This window comes from Guillardia theta (assembly GCF_000315625.1).
Source record: "Guillardia theta CCMP2712 unplaced genomic scaffold GUITHscaffold_43, whole genome shotgun sequence".
In the NCBI taxonomy this organism is placed as follows: Eukaryota; class Cryptophyceae; order Pyrenomonadales; family Geminigeraceae; genus Guillardia; species Guillardia theta.
The window spans coordinates 465979-482711 of record NW_005434631.1 but is presented as its reverse complement, the minus strand read 5'-3'; the positions used below and the strand labels follow the sequence as shown (position 1 = coordinate 482711).

Sequence of the window (16733 nt, the reverse complement as noted above, 5' to 3'; positions counted from 1 at the left end):
GATCGACGACAAGTCGTTCCTCCGGCAAGCGATCATGTCGTACGAGCAGTCGCACAGCTGCAAGCCAGACCAGGTGAGATGAAAGTGAAGGGAGGGAGCAGGAGGAGGAGGATGTAAGCATGGTCAAGGTAACTGCTCCCACGGTCGACCTGAACGAGACGGACAAATGCTTCACTTTCTTTCGAAACAACGACAAGTGGGCAGCGAAGGCAGAGAGCTTGTGGTTCATCAAAGCCAAAGATGGTCAGAGAGGAGGGGAGGAGGGGGAGGAAGGAGAAGCCGGCGAAGCGGTGGGGGAGGGGGGGGGGGGGGTGGAGATGGGACGTGGTCGGAGGAAAGGAGGTATGTGAAGCTCAGTTGCTTCTGATGTGGGTGAACAGGCTCGACGGGGAGGCACATCTCGCTGTTGAGGAGAGCAGATGTCGAGCGGATCGCTACGTCGGGACATCCTACTTGTCCCATCCCAGGAGGGATAGCAAGTTTGGAGGTGCCTTCCCCCCCACGTTCCCGTCCCTGTTTACCTGCGACTCCTCCTCCTCCTCCTCCTCCTCCTCTTCCTCTTCCTCTTCCTCTTCCTCTTCCTCTTCCTCCTCCTCCTGCCCCTCCTCTGCCTCCTCCTCCGCCCCCCGTTTCCCTCCCCTCCCCTCCTCTTCGCCCTTTTGACGCTCTACTTCAGGTACCCAACCTCTGGGTCATCGGTGAGGAGAGGAACGAACGAATGCTTACAAGGTGACGAAGAGAGCAGGAAACAGAAAGTTCGATCACAGAGTCTTCGTCCTCGTCGCCTCCTTTGAACCTCTTGTTGTCCTCTTCAGGTCTGTGTACTTCTCCCCCTCTCCCTTTCCCGCCCCCCCTCTCCTCGCTCTCCCCTCCCCCATCCTTCCTTTCTCCCCCTCTCCTCCCCTTTCCCCTCTTCCTCTTCTTCCTCCACTTCCACTTGTTCATCCTCGTCCTCGTCTCTTTCCCTACCGCTGTTATCGTCTCTCCTCAGCCGACCCTCAGGAAGGGTCACCTCCGCTTCTCCGTCTTCAACTACTCCGACCCCTTCAAGGAGCCTCTCGAGCTCAACGTCAGGTCAGGTAGCAGCTGGGAAGGAGCTGGGGATGACCTTGCTACCTTCAGCTTCTACACAGGCAGGGTCTACAAGGACAGGATGACGAAAGCTATTCTCAACGCAACCTCTGACGTGCTTCTCCTCTCCCCCCCGCCCCCGCGCCTACTCACCTCCTCCTCCCCTTCCGCAGAAGCTCTTCAGCGGGCCTTCAGGGTATCCCGTCGGCAAGAGACCAGGTGGGTCAGCGAGCGGGTCCAGCTGCGGGCTAACGAGGACGCAGAGGACAACCCGGACCTCTCGCGGCACCTTACCAACCCGCGCTTCGCCTTCGCTCACACCAACAATACCAACGAGGTCTGCCGCCTCCCTCCGCCTCTTCCCCCTCAAGGCTGCCAGGTGATCCGCCCCGCGGAGGTGCTGCGAAGAGCCCTGGTGGTGCAACATGGCGACGAGGTTGGGAAGAAGAGATGGGAGAAGATGCAAGCGAGGTAGGAGGACGGCGGTATGCGTGGGATGACGGGGAGGCAGCGTGAAGAACGCATGCTTGACGGTGATTTACGCCATCAAAGACAAGTTCAAGGGCAGGGAGTACATGACAAGGTCAGCGCCTCCTCCCTCCCTCCTGCTCCTTACGAGCCCAGGTGGGGTTTCATGATGATCGCCATGGATGTCGTTTACGACACGGACGGAAATGCCAAGGTGAGGAGGAGGAGGAGGAGGAGGAGGAGGAGGAGGGCGGGAGCATGAGGCTGAAGCCTTGCAAGGTCATCGACATCAACTCTGGACCGGACTTCTACCATGACGTGAAATCCCATCGCTCCTCCTCCTCACCATGATCGCATGCGCAGCACAAGTTCCCGCTGTGGTTCCACCGCGAGAGGAGCTCCATGATCCGAGAGGCACTGGACATTGTGCAGGAAACCGGTAAGCAGTTACATGATGAGGCTCAAGGAGTTTCACTTGTCCTCTAGCCTTCCTCAAGGCGACTCAACGGAGCGAGATCAAGCTTCAAACGCCCGACCATTGGGAGCTGCTCTACCATGAGTGAGTCCTTCCGCCGCTGCCACCACCATGCCTGACGAGACCTGCAGGAAACAGGGGGGGCCAACATCAGGCCTGCTGCCACTGGGGTCGTGCCCTCAGAGCTCATGAGAGACATGAAGGCCTTTACTATCTTCGAGAGGAACGAGCTTGGTTCCAACCACCAGAATCGCATCCTTTGCCAGGAGTTCAACTCAAGAGTCTACTGGTTCTGCGCAAACTTCGCTTTCTCCTGAGGGAGAGTGAGAAACACTTCTCCTATTGTTCGGATTACCTTGTCCTCAAGATCCTTCCACTTCTTCTTTTCGCTTTCAGGCAATCCCCTGGTAGAATAAATCACAACTTGTGCAAGGTCATCAACCCAGCCACGTTACCTCCATTGAGCACCAATGAGCTTAGCAACTTCTCCGAACGAAACAGTTGGGTTTGCCTTCTTCACATCAGGACGGACATGGTTGGAGAATAGCATGTAGGCGCTGAGGGGTTTCTTGGGCTGAAGAATGCGTGATGTGAGGCCTCTCAAGATAGTAACATCTCGAACTAACCTTGGTTTCTTTGACTGTGCCATACTTCGCATTATATTCAGCTTTTGCTGCAGCGGCCTTGTCCTCATAGACCTGCGTTGAAAGTAAGACCTCTTCTCATGTCTTACTGCTGTGAAGCAGTCTGACCTTCTTCTCATTCGCTGGCAGTTCACGCCACATCTCACCCAGCTTCTTGACTATCTCTGTGGCATCGAGGTCAGTAGAAGCCGCCAATATACTACATCTCCTGTACCAGTGTTGCCAATAGTGGGAAACTTTGCTTTTACAGTCGCACGTTTATCGCCAGCATACAACTGTTCGTGGATCATCAGAAACAAGACTTAATGACATGATGCTATCAATTACAAAGTATGCAGAGAGGGGTCGCTTTGGCTTATCCGCTGTTTCAGCCTATTCCACGAGGAAAAATTATCAAGAAGGAATCAGCCAGTGAATGACCTCATACCTTCTTTGCAGCCATGTTGACATTCAAGATCGAGAAGGATCTTTGCACTGCTGGTGCAACTGTAACCACTAAACTCAAAACAGGGAAGCAGATCGATGCATCAAGGACAACGGTCATGCCAGCAAGGATAAGAGGACCTCACCCAAAGGACAAGAACTTTTCGCGAGGGACGTAAACCTTGAAGTCAGAGGAGCTGAGGGGATGAAGAACGACATCGCAAAAGACGCGTGCATCCCTGCGAATAGAAAGATCAATGACGGACCTGGAATAGACAGAAAACAGTCAGTGTACTTCAAAGTCAACACAATGAAAATAAATTGCAGGACAGGTGGGAATAGAATTAAGCATGTCGCAAGGATCAGGTCGGATAGTAGAGTTGTACTGTCGTCTTTAGCCCCGATGCTGAGATGAACCTCCACGGCTGTAACGGAGCGCGAACTTCCAGCGTTCACAGCATGCCGGAGAGGAGGACCATTTCAAAGGGCACGAAACAAATATGGGAGAGGGAAAGGAAGAGTGTTCAAGAGGCGATGAGAACTGATCGGAACCGAATCGAGCATGATTCGGGAAAGTTTCGAGACCCAAATGCTACAGTAACACAAACAGAGCAGTAGAAGACAGAGCTATGACGAAGCAAGGAGATGAAAACATCGCCATGGACATGGACCGGCGCGAGGCGATGCTTGATCAAGGCAAACAGAGAGCGAAAGGATGAATGCCGTATCAAACAAGACGATGAATTCAATCAGAGACAGTGAGATCTGAAGGCAAGAGCATTCTGCACATGCCAGCGGGGGCTGACAACGGTCACAGAGTGGGAGTAGATATCCATGGATCCGAGAAGTACAAGTGAAGGAGAACAGGAAAGGATCAAGAAAGGAAAGAAAACACCCAACAGTTCATGATAGAACACTTCTTAACACATCAATTCAATCCAACAATATCACAATTGTGTCATCTTCACCCTCACTGTTCACAAACACATAGATTGTTCTTACGGTTCAACGCCATAAAACAAATCCGTCCCTCTGCCCCTACCCCACCCCACTTCGGCTGAAATACCACCTTCCGCGACTACCCCTTGTTCAACCAAAATTAGTACCCTCAATCTCAACTACCCACCCTGCAAAATTGAGGACGAGATACTGGAGTACCCCTACCATCTACTTTCAATCAGAGTATAATGTACCCCTCAAAATGACCTACCCGTCTTTCGAAATCCGAATGAACCCATTACCTTACACTCAGTACCCCTACCCCCCTGGACAAAGATTTTCGAAATCCCCCCCTGCATGCTCCACCCCACCCGTGCTAGGAGCACCAGTAACTAAACTTTGTATCCCCATTCGCACCACCCTACCCCCTCTACCTCTGCTACCCCCTGATGACCCCATCCTTTCGAGTCCGATCCTACTGAGGTGTGTGAATCAGGAACACAACATCATTGCCGGACATTTTTCGAAGATTTCCAATAATTATTTTTTTATATTTGTAATTATACAATCAAATTTGAAAATATGTATATTTTTTCAATTTCTGAAAAACTCAAATGATTTTCCCAGGACAAATTCTTTCCCTCGTGCACTCCAAAACTACAACTTTTTTTTCACCACCAGTAATACCCTCATCCCCACTTTGCCCATTTGTAGATGACCCGCCTCAGATATCACCCCCACCCCCACTTGGACCAGTAAAACACACCAATACACCTCGGATCCGATAAATTTGTTGAAATTCTTTTGGATAACTTGAAAAATACAAATAATGTTTGAATATCTCAGTGAACTGATATAACTAAAACATATTCCTGTGCTTAACTAAAACTTTGATTAGATTTGACTGAAATCTACAACAGTTTTATGTCGAAGAGACACACCAACAGCCAATGGTGTTGAGAGAGGACAGAGGGCAGGGGGCGAGGGGAGGGAGGAGGAGAGCGGAGGAGACAGGACAAGACAGCAACAGACTGGAGGGTTCGATAAGGTGTAGTGAGGAGGGGGTTAAGAGAACGAAAGGCAGAGAGAAGGAGTGAAAGAGCAGGATATGCTCTCAGAGTAGTTGAAATTACGGGGGACAAGGGAAGGGGAAGAAGAGTTTCAGAGAGCAGAGCAGCGAGAACAGAGTATCTCGAGTGCTTGATAAGATAGTTGCAGAAGAGGAGGGACAAAGTAGGTAAGCACAGCAACCTTGCAAGGGCAATGCAGCGGAGTGTCGTGAGCGAATAGAGGAACGGGTGAAAAGGTTCTGGGAGGAGCAATGGAGAACCAATCATCATGCAGCAGATGATATGATGGACATTGGTTAGGATGGAGGATGAATGTTAACATTAGTTGTTGGGTCTGGTTTGTTTGAATGTTTCCGCACCACGACTGAGCTGAAACAACCTGTTTACAACAAAGCCTGATAGTTCCACCATCTCATACTTTGAAATCGAATGTGTATCGTGTCACGATCTTAATCAAGAGAATAGATCTCCTTGTTGCGAAATTTTCAGATTGAAACCATCTGTGTGAACAACATTGTTCGCATCAATGTAGCCTGCAACTCATCCTTGACTTTCGAATGCAGGATGGCTAGCTTTCAGATCATGGCTCTCCGCCCCTTCACTGTGTTGCCCGGCATGTCCCTTGTCGAGGACACCTGCAACCCCCTCGTGAGTCACACTCATCGATCCCTTGACGGCTCCTGACACGGCTACAGCCTGGATTCATCCCGACCTACAAGACTGTCGGAGCTGATCAGTCCCCAGGATGCAAGCTCTACCCCGAGGTGATGGGAACAGTGCGAGTTTATTGATGTTGACTTGAGCTCTCAGGTCATCATGAACGGAGGTGTTCCCGGAGCAGACATCACCTTCGAGCCTGGTCTCTGGGGTCCCTCCGACTCTACCTCGCCTTAAAGCTTGCGATTCACTCGAGCTACTCTGTATGGATAGGATGAGAGAGGTAGAATTCCTCTTTCTTGAGAAATTTCAGTCATTCAAGAAAATTCTTAGCATCATGTTGTGTTTCGCAACGACAGCTTGCTTCATGTTGTTCTGCTCATGTTGCGCACTAACGTCGCTTTGGCCTCCTCGAGGGCCTGTTGGCGATCAGCAATGCAGGAGCAAGACTTCTTTGAATTCACCCGCTTGTTGATCAACCTCTCCGTCCCGCTCATTCCCACACGTCCGAAGCCTCGTCGTATCGCTCTCGTCTCCTGCTCGATGTCACCTCCCGGCAGTCTGGCCTCTATCCCCTACCTCCTCGATCTGAGTCTCGAGCAACTCACGATGGCGGAAAGCTTCCCGGCGTCGCTGCGCAACCTTCTGGTTGTTGAGGATGATCTCTTGCTTGTATGCCTCCAAGATCTTCACTGCAAGCAGCATCACCATTGAATCCAGTAACAAGTCACCGTCACCTGCTTCTGCTCGATTTCTCTCCATCGCCTCCCTCTCCAATCGCCTGCTCATTTGCTCGTCACCAAGTTGACCTCGCGATATATTCTCGTGCCTTTGATGCTCCATTTGATCCTTGAGGTCGGCGACCCAGCGGTCTCGCGTCTCCTTCTTCATTCTCTCATCCTCCTTGCGCTTCTTATCCACTTTCTCCTGGTGGTTCTTGCTGCTCTTGTCTGCTTTCCTGCTCCCGGGTCAGTCCAACAGGAGAGGACGAGGTCCAGGACGAGGTCCCTACATCTGATCTTGATCTCTCTCTTGCTGTCTCAGCGCCTCAAGCTTCCTCGCCTTCTCCTCGTGCTTCATTTGCAACTCTTTCTTGGCTTCAAGCGCCAGCTGCCGCTGGTTCTCTCGTTCTTGCAGCACCTTGACGAGGACTCAGCAGATTCAGAGCAGCGTCGCCTTGACCTGCTCGTATTCTTTCGCCGCCTGGATATCCAGCAAGACCTGCTGCTTCAGCTCCCTTGAGTTCCTCGCCTTTTCTTCCTCGTTGTATCGCATCAACTCGTCATATTCCTCCCGCATCTGAGTCGACCAACGCAAGTCATGGCAAGGGAAGAAGCATCCAGACAACCTTCTGCTTCTTCTGCTTGATTCTCTTTGCCTCCTCTTTCAACTCCTTCTTGATCTTTCGGATCTCTGCCATCTCGCTCTCCTGCTCTTCTTTCACCTGCCAACCCTTTCAGCGTCAAGCCGCTTCCTTGCTGCAGGACCTTCTGCCTGATCTTGTCAATGCTCTCCCGGCGAGACTTGTCTGCTTGCTCCCTCTGCTTTTTCTTGAGCACCTCCTGCATGCACTTCATCAGCCACCACCCTCAACCTTCCATTCCTCACCTCCTGCTCCTGCTTCGCTCGCTCCTCACGCAGCTCGGCCTGCCTGGCTTCCAGCAATCGCCTTTCAACCCGATCAGCATGCAAGTCAAGCATGAGCTGCTCTCACCTTGCTTCCTCTCGCTGATCCTGAAGAGACTGCAGGTTTGCTTCTTCTAACTGTGATCCGACTCTCAGACCCGCACAAAGACCATGTCGGGCCTTCACCTCTTGCTGTTGGATGTCCAAAGTTTGTCTCAAGATCTAGGCGGGAGTCAGCTGGACATGTCAAGGCGCGCAGAAGAGGAGAGCTCACTCTGGACATCATCTTCTTCTTCTCCATCTCTTCCCTCGTGCGCTCCTGCAGCCTCTTCTCCTCGAACACGTTGATAAGGAACCACTCGTCTCGTTCAGGAACGCGTTGGTCATCCATCCTTGCTCGCAGCGCCTCTGAGGGAGCGGCAGGGTCAGAGACGGGCTGATCGTCGCATAGGAGCCTTCACCTAGAGACGAAGCCGGTCTCCTTGTTGCCGGCACATCTGCTGCATGCCTCCCTGCCGACAGCTTGCTGTCCCTGCCATGCGCGTTCGCTCCTGCACTTACAGACTGAAGGAGCGACTTGTTCTTCCCTTGTGCCTTGGGATCACTCGACAGGTGTCGCCCGAGCTCTGCGACGTCACGGAGAGTGGGGGTGGTGGTGCGTGCGCGGAGACGAGTCGAGATCGCCTGCTTGTCCTGCCGTCCTCTCTCAGCTTTCAAGCACACGGGGCTCACTGACCTCACCAGACCATACGAGGCGGCAAGCTTGCTCAGCAACCTTACAGCGAGCTGCTTCTTTCTCTCCCCATCGCTGACGCCTCCCAGCGCCTGCCTCCTGACCTCCTCTTGGTCCCTGAGACCTCCTGCCCACTCCATGAGGGAGGTGCTGCGCTTCATAGGGTCTTGCACTCTCATTGTCGACCAGCAGCCACGAGACAACAACCTTGCTTCACTCCTGCTCCCGTCCCACAGCAAACATGCTCCCGGCTTCAGCCTTTGCTCAAGACAACGGACTGGTTCCCTAGTCAGCACACAAGTTTACAGGGATCCTAGATCAGATTTGAGCATGTACAACACAAGTGATCCCTTGCTCTTGACCATGACGGCAACACCTCAATCATCATGCCGCGTCCCATCAAAGTCAGTCTGGAGTGACCATCTGCTTTCTAACTCTCTCCTTGCCCCCGCGCCCCCACTAGGTCTCTAGTCCCTCACCGCGTCCTCACTGCAGACTTTCTCCCGCAGGGTTCTACCATGGCATGGCTGAGTAGTACTACCGTAGGCTGTCTCAGGACCGCTTCTCCCGCCTTCCTGCGTTCATTCCTCCTCCCTTCTCTTCCAGTGACTCTCTCCAATGATCAGCGGCTTCTCCCCCCCCACTCCGCCTCTAGTCTCGTCTCGTCGCCATCCTTCAACGGCTGTGGCTCAAGTAACTTTACTCAAAGTAGGTCCTGCTCCCAGCCCTCAGTGGCCCCTGTGGTAGGACCGCCCCGGCCCGGGGGCCCGGACCGTCCGGGCCCGGGCCGCGCCGCCCGGCTGACTCGGAGTCGTCGGACCAGCCGGAGTCATCCGAGATCACGTGAGGTCACGTGAGGTCACGTGAGGTCAAATGAGGACTCATTGGGCCCTGGGATCGGCTATGCCGGGGAACAGACGAATGGCGGGCGGGCGGGAAGGCGAAGGAGGGAGGGAGGGGGGAGCCGGGCATGAAGGAGACGGTATGAAGGCAGCACGAGGACGACCAGAAGCAGAAGGGAGCAGAGTCAAGGCGTGCGTGGAGGGACTTGAGCAGGGAAGGGCGGGAGAGTCGCTGGGGCAATTATGGAGCATGAGCGCAATGAGGGAAAACCTCAAGTACTTCAACGAGGTAGCGATGAATGCGATAGTGCGAACAGGACGAGAGGAGAAGGATGAGTGGAAGAAGACTGCAGCTCTTTGTACCATCCACAACATCTTGTGTTACGATGGGCATGAACTGGTGCTTTCGTCCAGCGCCAATGCCCTTCGTTTTGCTGTGGAAGTTCTGCTCAGCAATGCGGCACCCGGCACCAAGTCAGCAGCGATCAAGCTGCTTGACCAGGTATGATGTGACGGAATCGTGTTTACCCGTTCCTTCTGAGTGCATGATCCAAAAGCTGCGTTCGATTCACAAATTTTGTTTGTTTTTTCCTCCTTTCGTCTTTCCTAGTCACGGAGTGGAGCGAATGTGAGGTATCCATGGGCTGTTCTGACGTTTGTTGTCGTTACAGTGCTGCTTTGATGAGCGATCGAAGCTTTCTGCTGCTGACCAGATCTCCGTCGACCTTGTGTCCAACCTCCTCAGTCATTCGCAGGCTGTGATAGGAGGGGCTTCAGAGGAGGAGCTGAGAAAGTCTCAGGATCTGCACGCCCACGTGGGGCTGGCAGAAGACGTCCTCTCCTTGCTGTGGAACATCACCGACGACGTCTTCTTCAGAGGCTCGGAGGAATGGAGGCAGGTTACTACCAGGTTCTGCCAGTACCCCCTGCTCAGGGCCCTCTACTCCTCCCTCTCCCATCCCATCGCCGTCCACCAGCAGGCTGCTGCTGCTACTCTGCACAACTTTGCGTCCAACCCATCACTGCGCAGCATGCTGATTGAATCCGGGATAGGCGACCCCCTCCGCTCCTTCCTGACCAACAGCAGCCCTGTGTGTGTGTGTGCGGTCCTGGCGATGGCGGAGCTGTACGGGCTTGACGAGAGCCCCTCGACTCTCTTCAACTCTGACTCCTCCTACGTTACTCTCATCGCTCACGAGCTCGAGAGAAGGATCAACAACAAGGGCAGCGAGCAGCAAGAGGACTCCAGGACTGCGCGGCTGCAGCATGTGGTGGGAACGCGGAAACTGCTGAGCACCGTCGACATCTATACGGCCAGGAAGGACATGAAGACGAAGCTGCTGCGGGAGGGATTCGTAGGCCTGCTCAGCCTCGCCCTTCAGCAGTTCCGAACAGATGGGAGAGGGTCTGCGCTCTGTGTGAACTCACTCCTCCACCTCTCTTTCGAGAGCTCCAGCCGTACCTTCTTTGCGCAGGTCAAGGATGTCCTCCTGCCCAGACTTCGGTGCGTGTCGGAGGAGGGTGATAAAGTCCTCTCCAACCTCTCGCGTGCTCTGCTCTACATGCTCACGAGCTTCGATCCTTCCTCGACCCTCCCTCACTCCTCCTCGAAGAAAGCCAACACCTTCATCTTCTCCTACCACGACCAGGAGGTCAAGCAAGCACAGGCCATCCTCTCAGCGACGAGCAAGGTAGAGATCACCTCCTTCAGCTCGAGCTTGTCTGTGACATCTCCGCTGCAGCACAAGTTTGATGGAGTGACGGCGCTCCTGCTGGAAGACCCTGTCATGACCGGGGACTTCGACCAGGTCGTCCTCTTCCTCAAGCACCAGGCGAGTACGATGCTCGTCCTTCTCTCCAACTGGCTCAAGAGATCCGGACGAGCGAGGCTCATGCTCAACGTGGCCGTGCGATGGTGTGCGATTGCCCCTCCTCTTTCCCTCGAGTGACCATAAAGCAGCGGCGTCTTGATCCTCCCTGTCCAGACACAGGAAGGCTTCGTGCCGGACGGATGGCTGCTGCGGCTGCTCGAGCTCGAGGCTGCAGGGCGAGTTGCTCCACTCCTAAGGTTCACTGCGGGCAGCCCAGCAGAAGTGACTTCTCTCCTGTCGTGGATGCAGTCGAGGATCTCTTCGTACAAGACCGGTGCGCCTCCTTGCCCTGGCATGCTCCTCGCCTTTTTCTTCCTCCCTCTCGCCGGCTCAAATAGTCCGCAGCCCCCTCTACTTGCTGCAGCCTTCATCCTGTCTTCATCCTCCTGCCTCTGACTTTTTATCAGAGCGTCTCTTCCTCCCGCAAGGAAGGAACGACTCGCAGTACGCAGACGGCGTCCTCTTTACCCCCAGGAGGGTCCCAGGGAAGGGGCAGGTAGAGGGCAGAGCCAGTAGCTTCTGTTAACTGAAACTCCAACAGAGTCAGGGGAGCAGCTTGCTGGAGTCTGCCATGGCCGGTCTGAGCGAGGTAGGCGGCAGGCTCAGCTGGACCCGAGCTGAACGACAATGGCAGCTCATCTCTCCCAGAGGAGGACCTGGTGCCAAGCCCACCAGCCTCGAGAGCACGCCCACCAGGCAGCGACTAGGATTGCTTCTGAAGCAGGTGTGAGAGGGGAAGGAGGGGAAGGAGGATGAGAGGCCCATCATCATCCTCGGCGCCTCCCGCCCCTGAGCGTTGGAGGGCAATGGATCGGCTCGTAGTGATTGGGCGCAGGACAAAGGAGGAGGCGACGTGTACGTGGGTACGATACTGGAGGGATGCCTGGCGGCTAAGAGCGGGATCCTGCGGGAGGTGAGAGGTTTCCGCATTATCGTTCTCTGATGAACCTGCTAGGGTGACGTCATCCTTGCCGTCGACGGATGCAACGTGGAGGGGCTGAGCGTCCTTGCTGTAACGGAGCTGATCCGGGGGTTGCCCTTGACAGAGCCCAAGGTGATGGAAGGGAGCAGGAGCAGGGGCAGGGGCAGGAGCAGGGGCAGGGGCAGGGGCAGGAGCAGGGGCAGGAGCAGGGGCAGGAGCAGGGGCAGGAGCAGGGGCAGGCTGAGTTTGAGGAGTATCGTACGGCTGATAACCTTTACAGGCTCGTGCTCGTGCTAGCAAGCGTGGGATGGAGGATGAAGTTTCTTTGACCGTGAGGCGGAAGGTGAGAGGAGGGGAACGACAGGACGAGGGGAGGAAGAAGAGGAGGAACAAGTGGGGGAAGGAGAGAGAGCGGGTTGTTGCGATCATTGGGGAGGGGAGGGGCTGGGGAGGACTAGCAGGAGGAATGGCTGAAAGGCCCAACAGAACGTCACGTTTGAAGCCATGCTCCCACGACCTCCCACTGCGAGGTAACTGAAGGAGGAGCAGAGGGGAAGCTAATGACGTGGCAGGTTGGGGCTGGAGGAAGTCTACCGCAGCGGGGAGAAGAAATATGACGAGACTAAAGTCCCCGAGCACCTCCGAGCTCGCCAGGGCCGCCTGGTGGAGACGGCAAGGTAACTGCTCCTGTGCTCCTTCCTTCTCCTCCTCCTTCCGCAGCCTCTTCACCTCGTTCCTCGCTGCTTTTCTCGTCATGACCTGCGGCTCTCTCTGCTCTTCTGCTCTCATTCGGCTCGCAGAGGCGGGCTGCAGCAATGGGAGATGCCGGCATGGTCGCACAGCGAAGAGGTGATTCCCTCCCTCCTCCCTAACCTCTTCTCCTCCGAGCCCATTCAACTCCCTCCTCCTCCTCCTCCTCCTCCTCCTCCTCCTCCTCCTCCTCATCATCATCATCATCATCATCATCATCATCATCATCATCCTCAGCATCCTCATCCTCATCCTTATTTTCATCCACAACCTCCTCCTCAACCACCACTTCCTCCTCTACCTATTCCTCTGAACCTCTCGATCAGTCGCCCTCTAGCAAGGGAGTCGTCAGTGTCGCTGAACCAACCAAAGCATCCAATTCGCCTCGTCCTGTGCCGAGTCTCCTTGGCAAGGGTCCCTTCCAACAGCCCAGCATCGGTACATCCATCTGCTCACTTCTGGCCTGCCTCCCCCTTCCTCTGCTTGTTCACCGGTTCCCCAGTCCCACTTGCTTCCTGTCGTCTCCTCTCTCGTTGTCTCCTCCTCCCGTGTCCCTGACATGGTCTGCAAGCATTGGTTGACAGCAGCAGCGGCAAACTCGCGGGCCAGCCACTCAGCCCCGTCCAGCGCAGCGCCTTCCCAAGACTTGAGGGCAACATGGAAGAGGGGGAGGAGACGAGCAAGACGCTGTTCTCTCAGTTCGAGGAGGTTGCGAAGAAGCTGTCTAGGTGATGCCGAAGATCGTCTCTTCACCTGACCAGCAGATGCGGCAGGGATGAGGGTCGGGAGTATCAGGAGGAGTCAGCGTCAGAGTCTGATGAGACAACTGAGGAGGAGGAGGAGGAGGAGGAGGAGGAGGAGGAGGAGGTGATGCGATTTGTTCCTGAACGGGGTTTTACGATGGCAGCAGGTCGACGAGGACGAGGACGAGGACGAGGATGAGGAAGAGGACAAGCGAGTAGAAGTGCGGGAGAAGATTCTCTCTGGATGGTTGGTAAACAGCCTCCGGGAAGCTGTCGAGCACGGAGGATGGTTCAGATCGTCTTCGTCACGAGCCGCAGGGTTAAGTCAGAGGAGGATGCTCCTGCGGTTTCTGCGGGAATGGGAGGAGGAAACACGCAGATCGACAAGTTCATCTTCCCTCCCCGTCGAAGTTGACGGCATGGACCAGCTCGATGTGCTGCTGTGGGCTCGAAGGTGAAATGCTCCTCCTCCTCCTCCTCCTTCTCTTCCTCCTCCTTCTCTTCCTCCTCGTTCTCTTCCTCCTCATTCTCTTCCTCCTCATTCTCTTCCTCCTCATTCTCTTCCTCCTCCTCGTTATCCTCCTTCAACCCCTTCTCCTCCTGTGCTGCCTTCTCATCTCATGCAGGTGTGGCCTGGACGATTTCGCTACTTCGCTGGAGAAGCGGAGCATGTCAGGCGACATGCTCCGCTCCCTCTTCCTCCTCTATCGCTCGAACCCTCTCGGTCCTTCCCTCTCCATCTCTCTTCCCCTTACACGTTCGCAGCTTTCATGGACTGGCTGTCCCGACGCCATGGCGTCTCTTCGCTCTCCTCCGCTCTGACCCTCGGTAGTTGTTACTCCCTCCTCCTTCCTGTAACTCTTGGCAGGTCATGAGCTACAGATACTCTTCGACGGTAACGAATGAGTGGGAGGAGGCGAGATGGGACGAAGGCAGCAACACAAGTGGTGGTGGTAGCAGTAGCAGTAGCAGTAGCAGCAGGAGCTTGAACAAGCTTCAGCTCATGGTCTAGCTTAAACTGTTCATTCACGAACAAGGTGTTTGTTTGTAAGGATGCGAGACGCGTCTCTCTGCTGGGGCCTCATATCGACGCATGAAGGCCTCGCGGTTGTTTCCATGCGCGTCATCCTGAGCTCCCGGCCGATCGCTCACGTCTCGCTTGCCCTGCCTCAGCGCTTCCGACTGGCAGGAGGAGGAGCTGGTCCTCCGCTACTCACAGAGCTCTCCTGCAAGTAGGCCTGGAAGCGCGAGGAGCCGGAGGAGTGTTCCTCCAGGCTGTCGAGCCTGCCGGGCTGTTCGTAGAGTTTGGAAACTTGCGGCTTCCTGTGCTTCGGTCCTGCCCTGCGCGAGGACGTAAGCATGTCGTCGCTGCAGTTGAAAGCACCGACTCACTTGATCGAGCAGGACCCCCCAGATCAGCCGCCAGAGCCCGAATCTCCGCAGAGCTGTTTCAACCAAGGCATCACCAAGTGGCGAGTACAAGGCTAGTTGCTGCTCCCTCAGCCCTCTTGTGCGATGGCGACTTCTCCTCTCGCTCTCTTCCCGCTGTTTCTCTCCTGCTACCTTCCCTTCATCTATGCTCATTAAGCCTTGCACCCCACAGCTCTTGCCCAGCTCATGGGCTTGCAGTGCCGCCAAACCTTTCTGCTGCTCTTGACCTGCCTATCCTACAGATAGTGCTAGCATCATTCTTCCCCTCCACCACCACCTGCTCCTGCTCCTGCTCCTGCTCCTGCTCCTGCTCCTGCTCCTCCTGCTCCTCCTCCTGCTCATCATCATCATCATCATCATCATCATCATCATCATCATCATCATCATCATCATCATCATCATCATCATCATCATCATCGTTCCTCTCCTCCACCGCCATCACCTCCTTACCTTCCTAGCGATGTAGTCGCATGCGGCAAAGATCAATCACGCCATTGCCGATACTGAAAGCTCCGTAGGAACACCTTTAATAATATAAAGCCTGCCGGGTAGGGGTGGGGTGTAAATGGGGACACTGGGGGTACATGTCGAGTCAAAGGGGATGGGGGTAGTACATGCCAGTACATGATTTGGATTCGAAAACAAGACAGGGTGGGTACTCATCCACACCCCTTCGTTTCAGATTCTGAAAATATATGGACCAGGGGTATGGGCGTATACATGACTTATAAAATGGGGTCATGAAACAATGGGGTGGGTATCGAGGTGATTTGTGCGGGGGGTCTCAGAATTGGGGGGGTAGGGGTGGGGTGGGGAAATGGGGATCTGGTACATGATCAGGAGCTGACTAGTTGATGACATGGGGTGGGGAGAGCTAGAAAGGAGGGGTGGTCTTAACTGGAGTTTTGCACTGGAAATAGGGGGTGGGGCATGTGCACCGTGAGGAAATTTGAACTGATTCAATTCACAGGATAAAGTGTTTAGTTCGATTGAAATCGTATTTTTTAGCGTCACCGCCCGGCCCGGCCGACCGTCAGGCCCGCCCGCGGCCCTAGCGAGTCAGCGACTCGGCCTCGCAAGACGTCTCAGGTGATCCGACTTGCAAACGCATCCGGTCCAGGATCTTTCGTCAGCTCAAGGCCTCCCTGTCCTTCGGGCGGCTGCCATCATCGCGGGTGCATTCTAAAGGGAATACCGTTGGCGAGTCCCGGGTATTCCCGGGTCCCGGTTCGGCTGCGGGGGCCAAACTTTCGCTTTGGCAAAGCGATGTCCGACTGGCATGACGCGGGGGAATTGTCCGGCAGTGCGCGCAGTTAAGTGAAGGTATCAGTTAAGTTTGGGGGACAGCAGTCGGCAGGATTGGGTTTGGTTCTCGCTGTCTTTTCTCTTCTCTCCGTTTCAAGTTTGGCCAGTGCGACAGTCACAGAGTGTCAGGGTCAAGCCTGCTCGACCGTCGAGTCTCCTGAAGTTGTCGTGGTACTGATCAAGTTTTTAACTTCACTTTGAGTCAGTAAACCCGGCATGATTCTACCCGGCAGGCTCATCGAGTCAGTAGCGTGACGGAACTTCGGAGTGAAAACGTTGAACTAGTAGAGGCCCTGTGACTCAGTCCCCACACTTACGAACGCTTCCTGGAGCCTAGTCTGGACGCGAGTGCGAGCCGCTGACTCGGACGTACGGTGGAGAAAGTGATGGATCGTATGCCAGAAGTGCCAGTCAGATAGCGCCGAGTTAACAAAAACTCTCGGAGGCTGTAAACCAAGAAGACTCCTTAGAATATCCGATCCTGTACCGTACAGTAACATTCTCTCAGTGTAGGCCGGGCAAGTCTGGGCTTGCGGTGCTGTAGCATCAACCATCCGACAGGATCATCAGTGATAGTCCTGCTGTATGAACACTGAAGCTGTCGCAACATGTCAATTCAACTTCCGGCATCCCCTGACGAGCCCTGTAGTCGGAGACGCCTAGAAAACTTCACTAACTCCGCTCAACGGCCGACCGTGACAGACCGGGAGTCTCGGCCATCGGACGGTTGACAGTCCCGACTCTCGACACGAGGACGCCGCTC

General features: G+C 54.8%; 6 protein-coding genes across 6 annotated transcripts in view; 4 read left to right on the top strand and 2 right to left on the bottom strand.

The window, feature by feature from the left end:
• The window catches only part of GUITHDRAFT_110127 (hypothetical protein), a gene marked incomplete at both ends in the record, with an annotated part of 3853 nt that extends 1647 nt beyond the window's left edge, over positions 1 to 2206 (top strand). Inside the window, 16 exons of the mRNA XM_005830946.1 lie at positions 1 to 73; positions 129 to 243; positions 381 to 487; positions 677 to 698; positions 746 to 815; positions 1003 to 1074; positions 1123 to 1186; positions 1245 to 1290; positions 1335 to 1408; positions 1451 to 1542; positions 1583 to 1654; positions 1696 to 1753; positions 1819 to 1857; positions 1903 to 1978; positions 2026 to 2098; positions 2146 to 2206. The exon at positions 1 to 73 is cut by the window's left edge and continues 7 nt beyond it. Coding sequence (XP_005831003.1) covers positions 1 to 73; positions 129 to 243; positions 381 to 487; positions 677 to 698; positions 746 to 815; positions 1003 to 1074; positions 1123 to 1186; positions 1245 to 1290; positions 1335 to 1408; positions 1451 to 1542; positions 1583 to 1654; positions 1696 to 1753; positions 1819 to 1857; positions 1903 to 1978; positions 2026 to 2098; positions 2146 to 2206 — 1114 coding nt within the window. The remainder of the gene's footprint in view (positions 74 to 128; positions 244 to 380; positions 488 to 676; positions 699 to 745; positions 816 to 1002; positions 1075 to 1122; positions 1187 to 1244; positions 1291 to 1334; positions 1409 to 1450; positions 1543 to 1582; positions 1655 to 1695; positions 1754 to 1818; positions 1858 to 1902; positions 1979 to 2025; positions 2099 to 2145) is intronic.
• GUITHDRAFT_153133 (hypothetical protein) lies at positions 2205 to 4105 on the bottom strand. The gene is made up of 10 exons (XM_005830945.1): positions 4084 to 4105; positions 3228 to 3347; positions 3086 to 3144; positions 2986 to 3030; positions 2873 to 2933; positions 2767 to 2822; positions 2641 to 2712; positions 2470 to 2588; positions 2370 to 2418; positions 2205 to 2327 (listed from the first exon to the last, which is right to left on the bottom strand). Exons 3-10 carry the CDS (start codon positions 3098 to 3100, stop codon positions 2298 to 2300), a joined length of 447 nt encoding a protein of 148 aa, XP_005831002.1. The 5' UTR covers positions 3101 to 3144; positions 3228 to 3347; positions 4084 to 4105; the 3' UTR covers positions 2205 to 2297.
• A 1546-nt stretch (positions 4106 to 5651) lies between these two features.
• On the top strand, positions 5652 to 6085 carry GUITHDRAFT_153132 (hypothetical protein; the record flags this gene model as incomplete). The annotated part of the gene is made up of 3 exons (XM_005830944.1): positions 5652 to 5738; positions 5786 to 5854; positions 5901 to 6085. 3 exons carry the CDS (start codon positions 5655 to 5657, stop codon positions 5982 to 5984), a joined length of 237 nt encoding a protein of 78 aa, XP_005831001.1. The 3' UTR covers positions 5985 to 6085.
• Positions 6086 to 6293: 208 nt separating this feature from the next.
• On the bottom strand, positions 6294 to 8285 carry GUITHDRAFT_163716 (hypothetical protein; the record flags this gene model as incomplete). The annotated part of the gene is made up of 11 exons (XM_005830943.1): positions 6294 to 6439; positions 6485 to 6705; positions 6760 to 6887; positions 6930 to 7046; positions 7096 to 7191; positions 7235 to 7309; positions 7356 to 7416; positions 7462 to 7595; positions 7648 to 7809; positions 7935 to 8066; positions 8115 to 8285. 11 exons carry the CDS (start codon positions 8283 to 8285, stop codon positions 6294 to 6296), a joined length of 1443 nt encoding a protein of 480 aa, XP_005831000.1.
• A 913-nt stretch (positions 8286 to 9198) lies between these two features.
• On the top strand, positions 9199 to 13649 carry GUITHDRAFT_110123 (hypothetical protein; the record flags this gene model as incomplete). The annotated part of the gene is made up of 17 exons (XM_005830942.1): positions 9199 to 9450; positions 9620 to 10863; positions 10909 to 11093; positions 11227 to 11315; positions 11361 to 11408; positions 11454 to 11543; positions 11655 to 11732; positions 11775 to 11873; positions 12022 to 12084; positions 12228 to 12271; positions 12314 to 12418; positions 12542 to 12590; positions 12818 to 12929; positions 13063 to 13219; positions 13265 to 13358; positions 13399 to 13485; positions 13530 to 13649. The coding sequence occupies 17 exons, from the start codon at positions 9199 to 9201 to the stop codon at positions 13647 to 13649; spliced, it is 2916 nt and encodes a 971-aa protein (XP_005830999.1).
• A 592-nt stretch (positions 13650 to 14241) lies between these two features.
• On the top strand, positions 14242 to 15163 carry GUITHDRAFT_153131 (hypothetical protein). The gene is made up of 3 exons (XM_005830941.1): positions 14242 to 14575; positions 14627 to 14679; positions 15116 to 15163. The coding sequence occupies exon 1, from the start codon at positions 14288 to 14290 to the stop codon at positions 14468 to 14470; it is 183 nt and encodes a 60-aa protein (XP_005830998.1). The 5' UTR covers positions 14242 to 14287; the 3' UTR covers positions 14471 to 14575; positions 14627 to 14679; positions 15116 to 15163.
• The last annotated feature ends 1570 nt before the right edge of the window (positions 15164 to 16733 follow it).

Coding starts and splice junctions, on each gene's coding strand:
- GUITHDRAFT_153133 (XM_005830945.1), bottom strand. Junction 2,823..2,872: donor TCCCACTATTGGCAACACTG/GTACAGGAGATG, acceptor TCGATGCCACAG/AGATAGTCAAGAAGCTGGGT. Junction 2,589..2,640: donor GCACAGTCAAAGAAACCAAG/GTTAGTTCGAGA, acceptor CGCATTCTTCAG/CCCAAGAAACCCCTCAGCGC.
- GUITHDRAFT_153131 (XM_005830941.1), top strand. CDS start 14,288: ATGCGAGACGCGTCTCTCTGCTGGGGCCTCATATCGACGCATGAAGGC.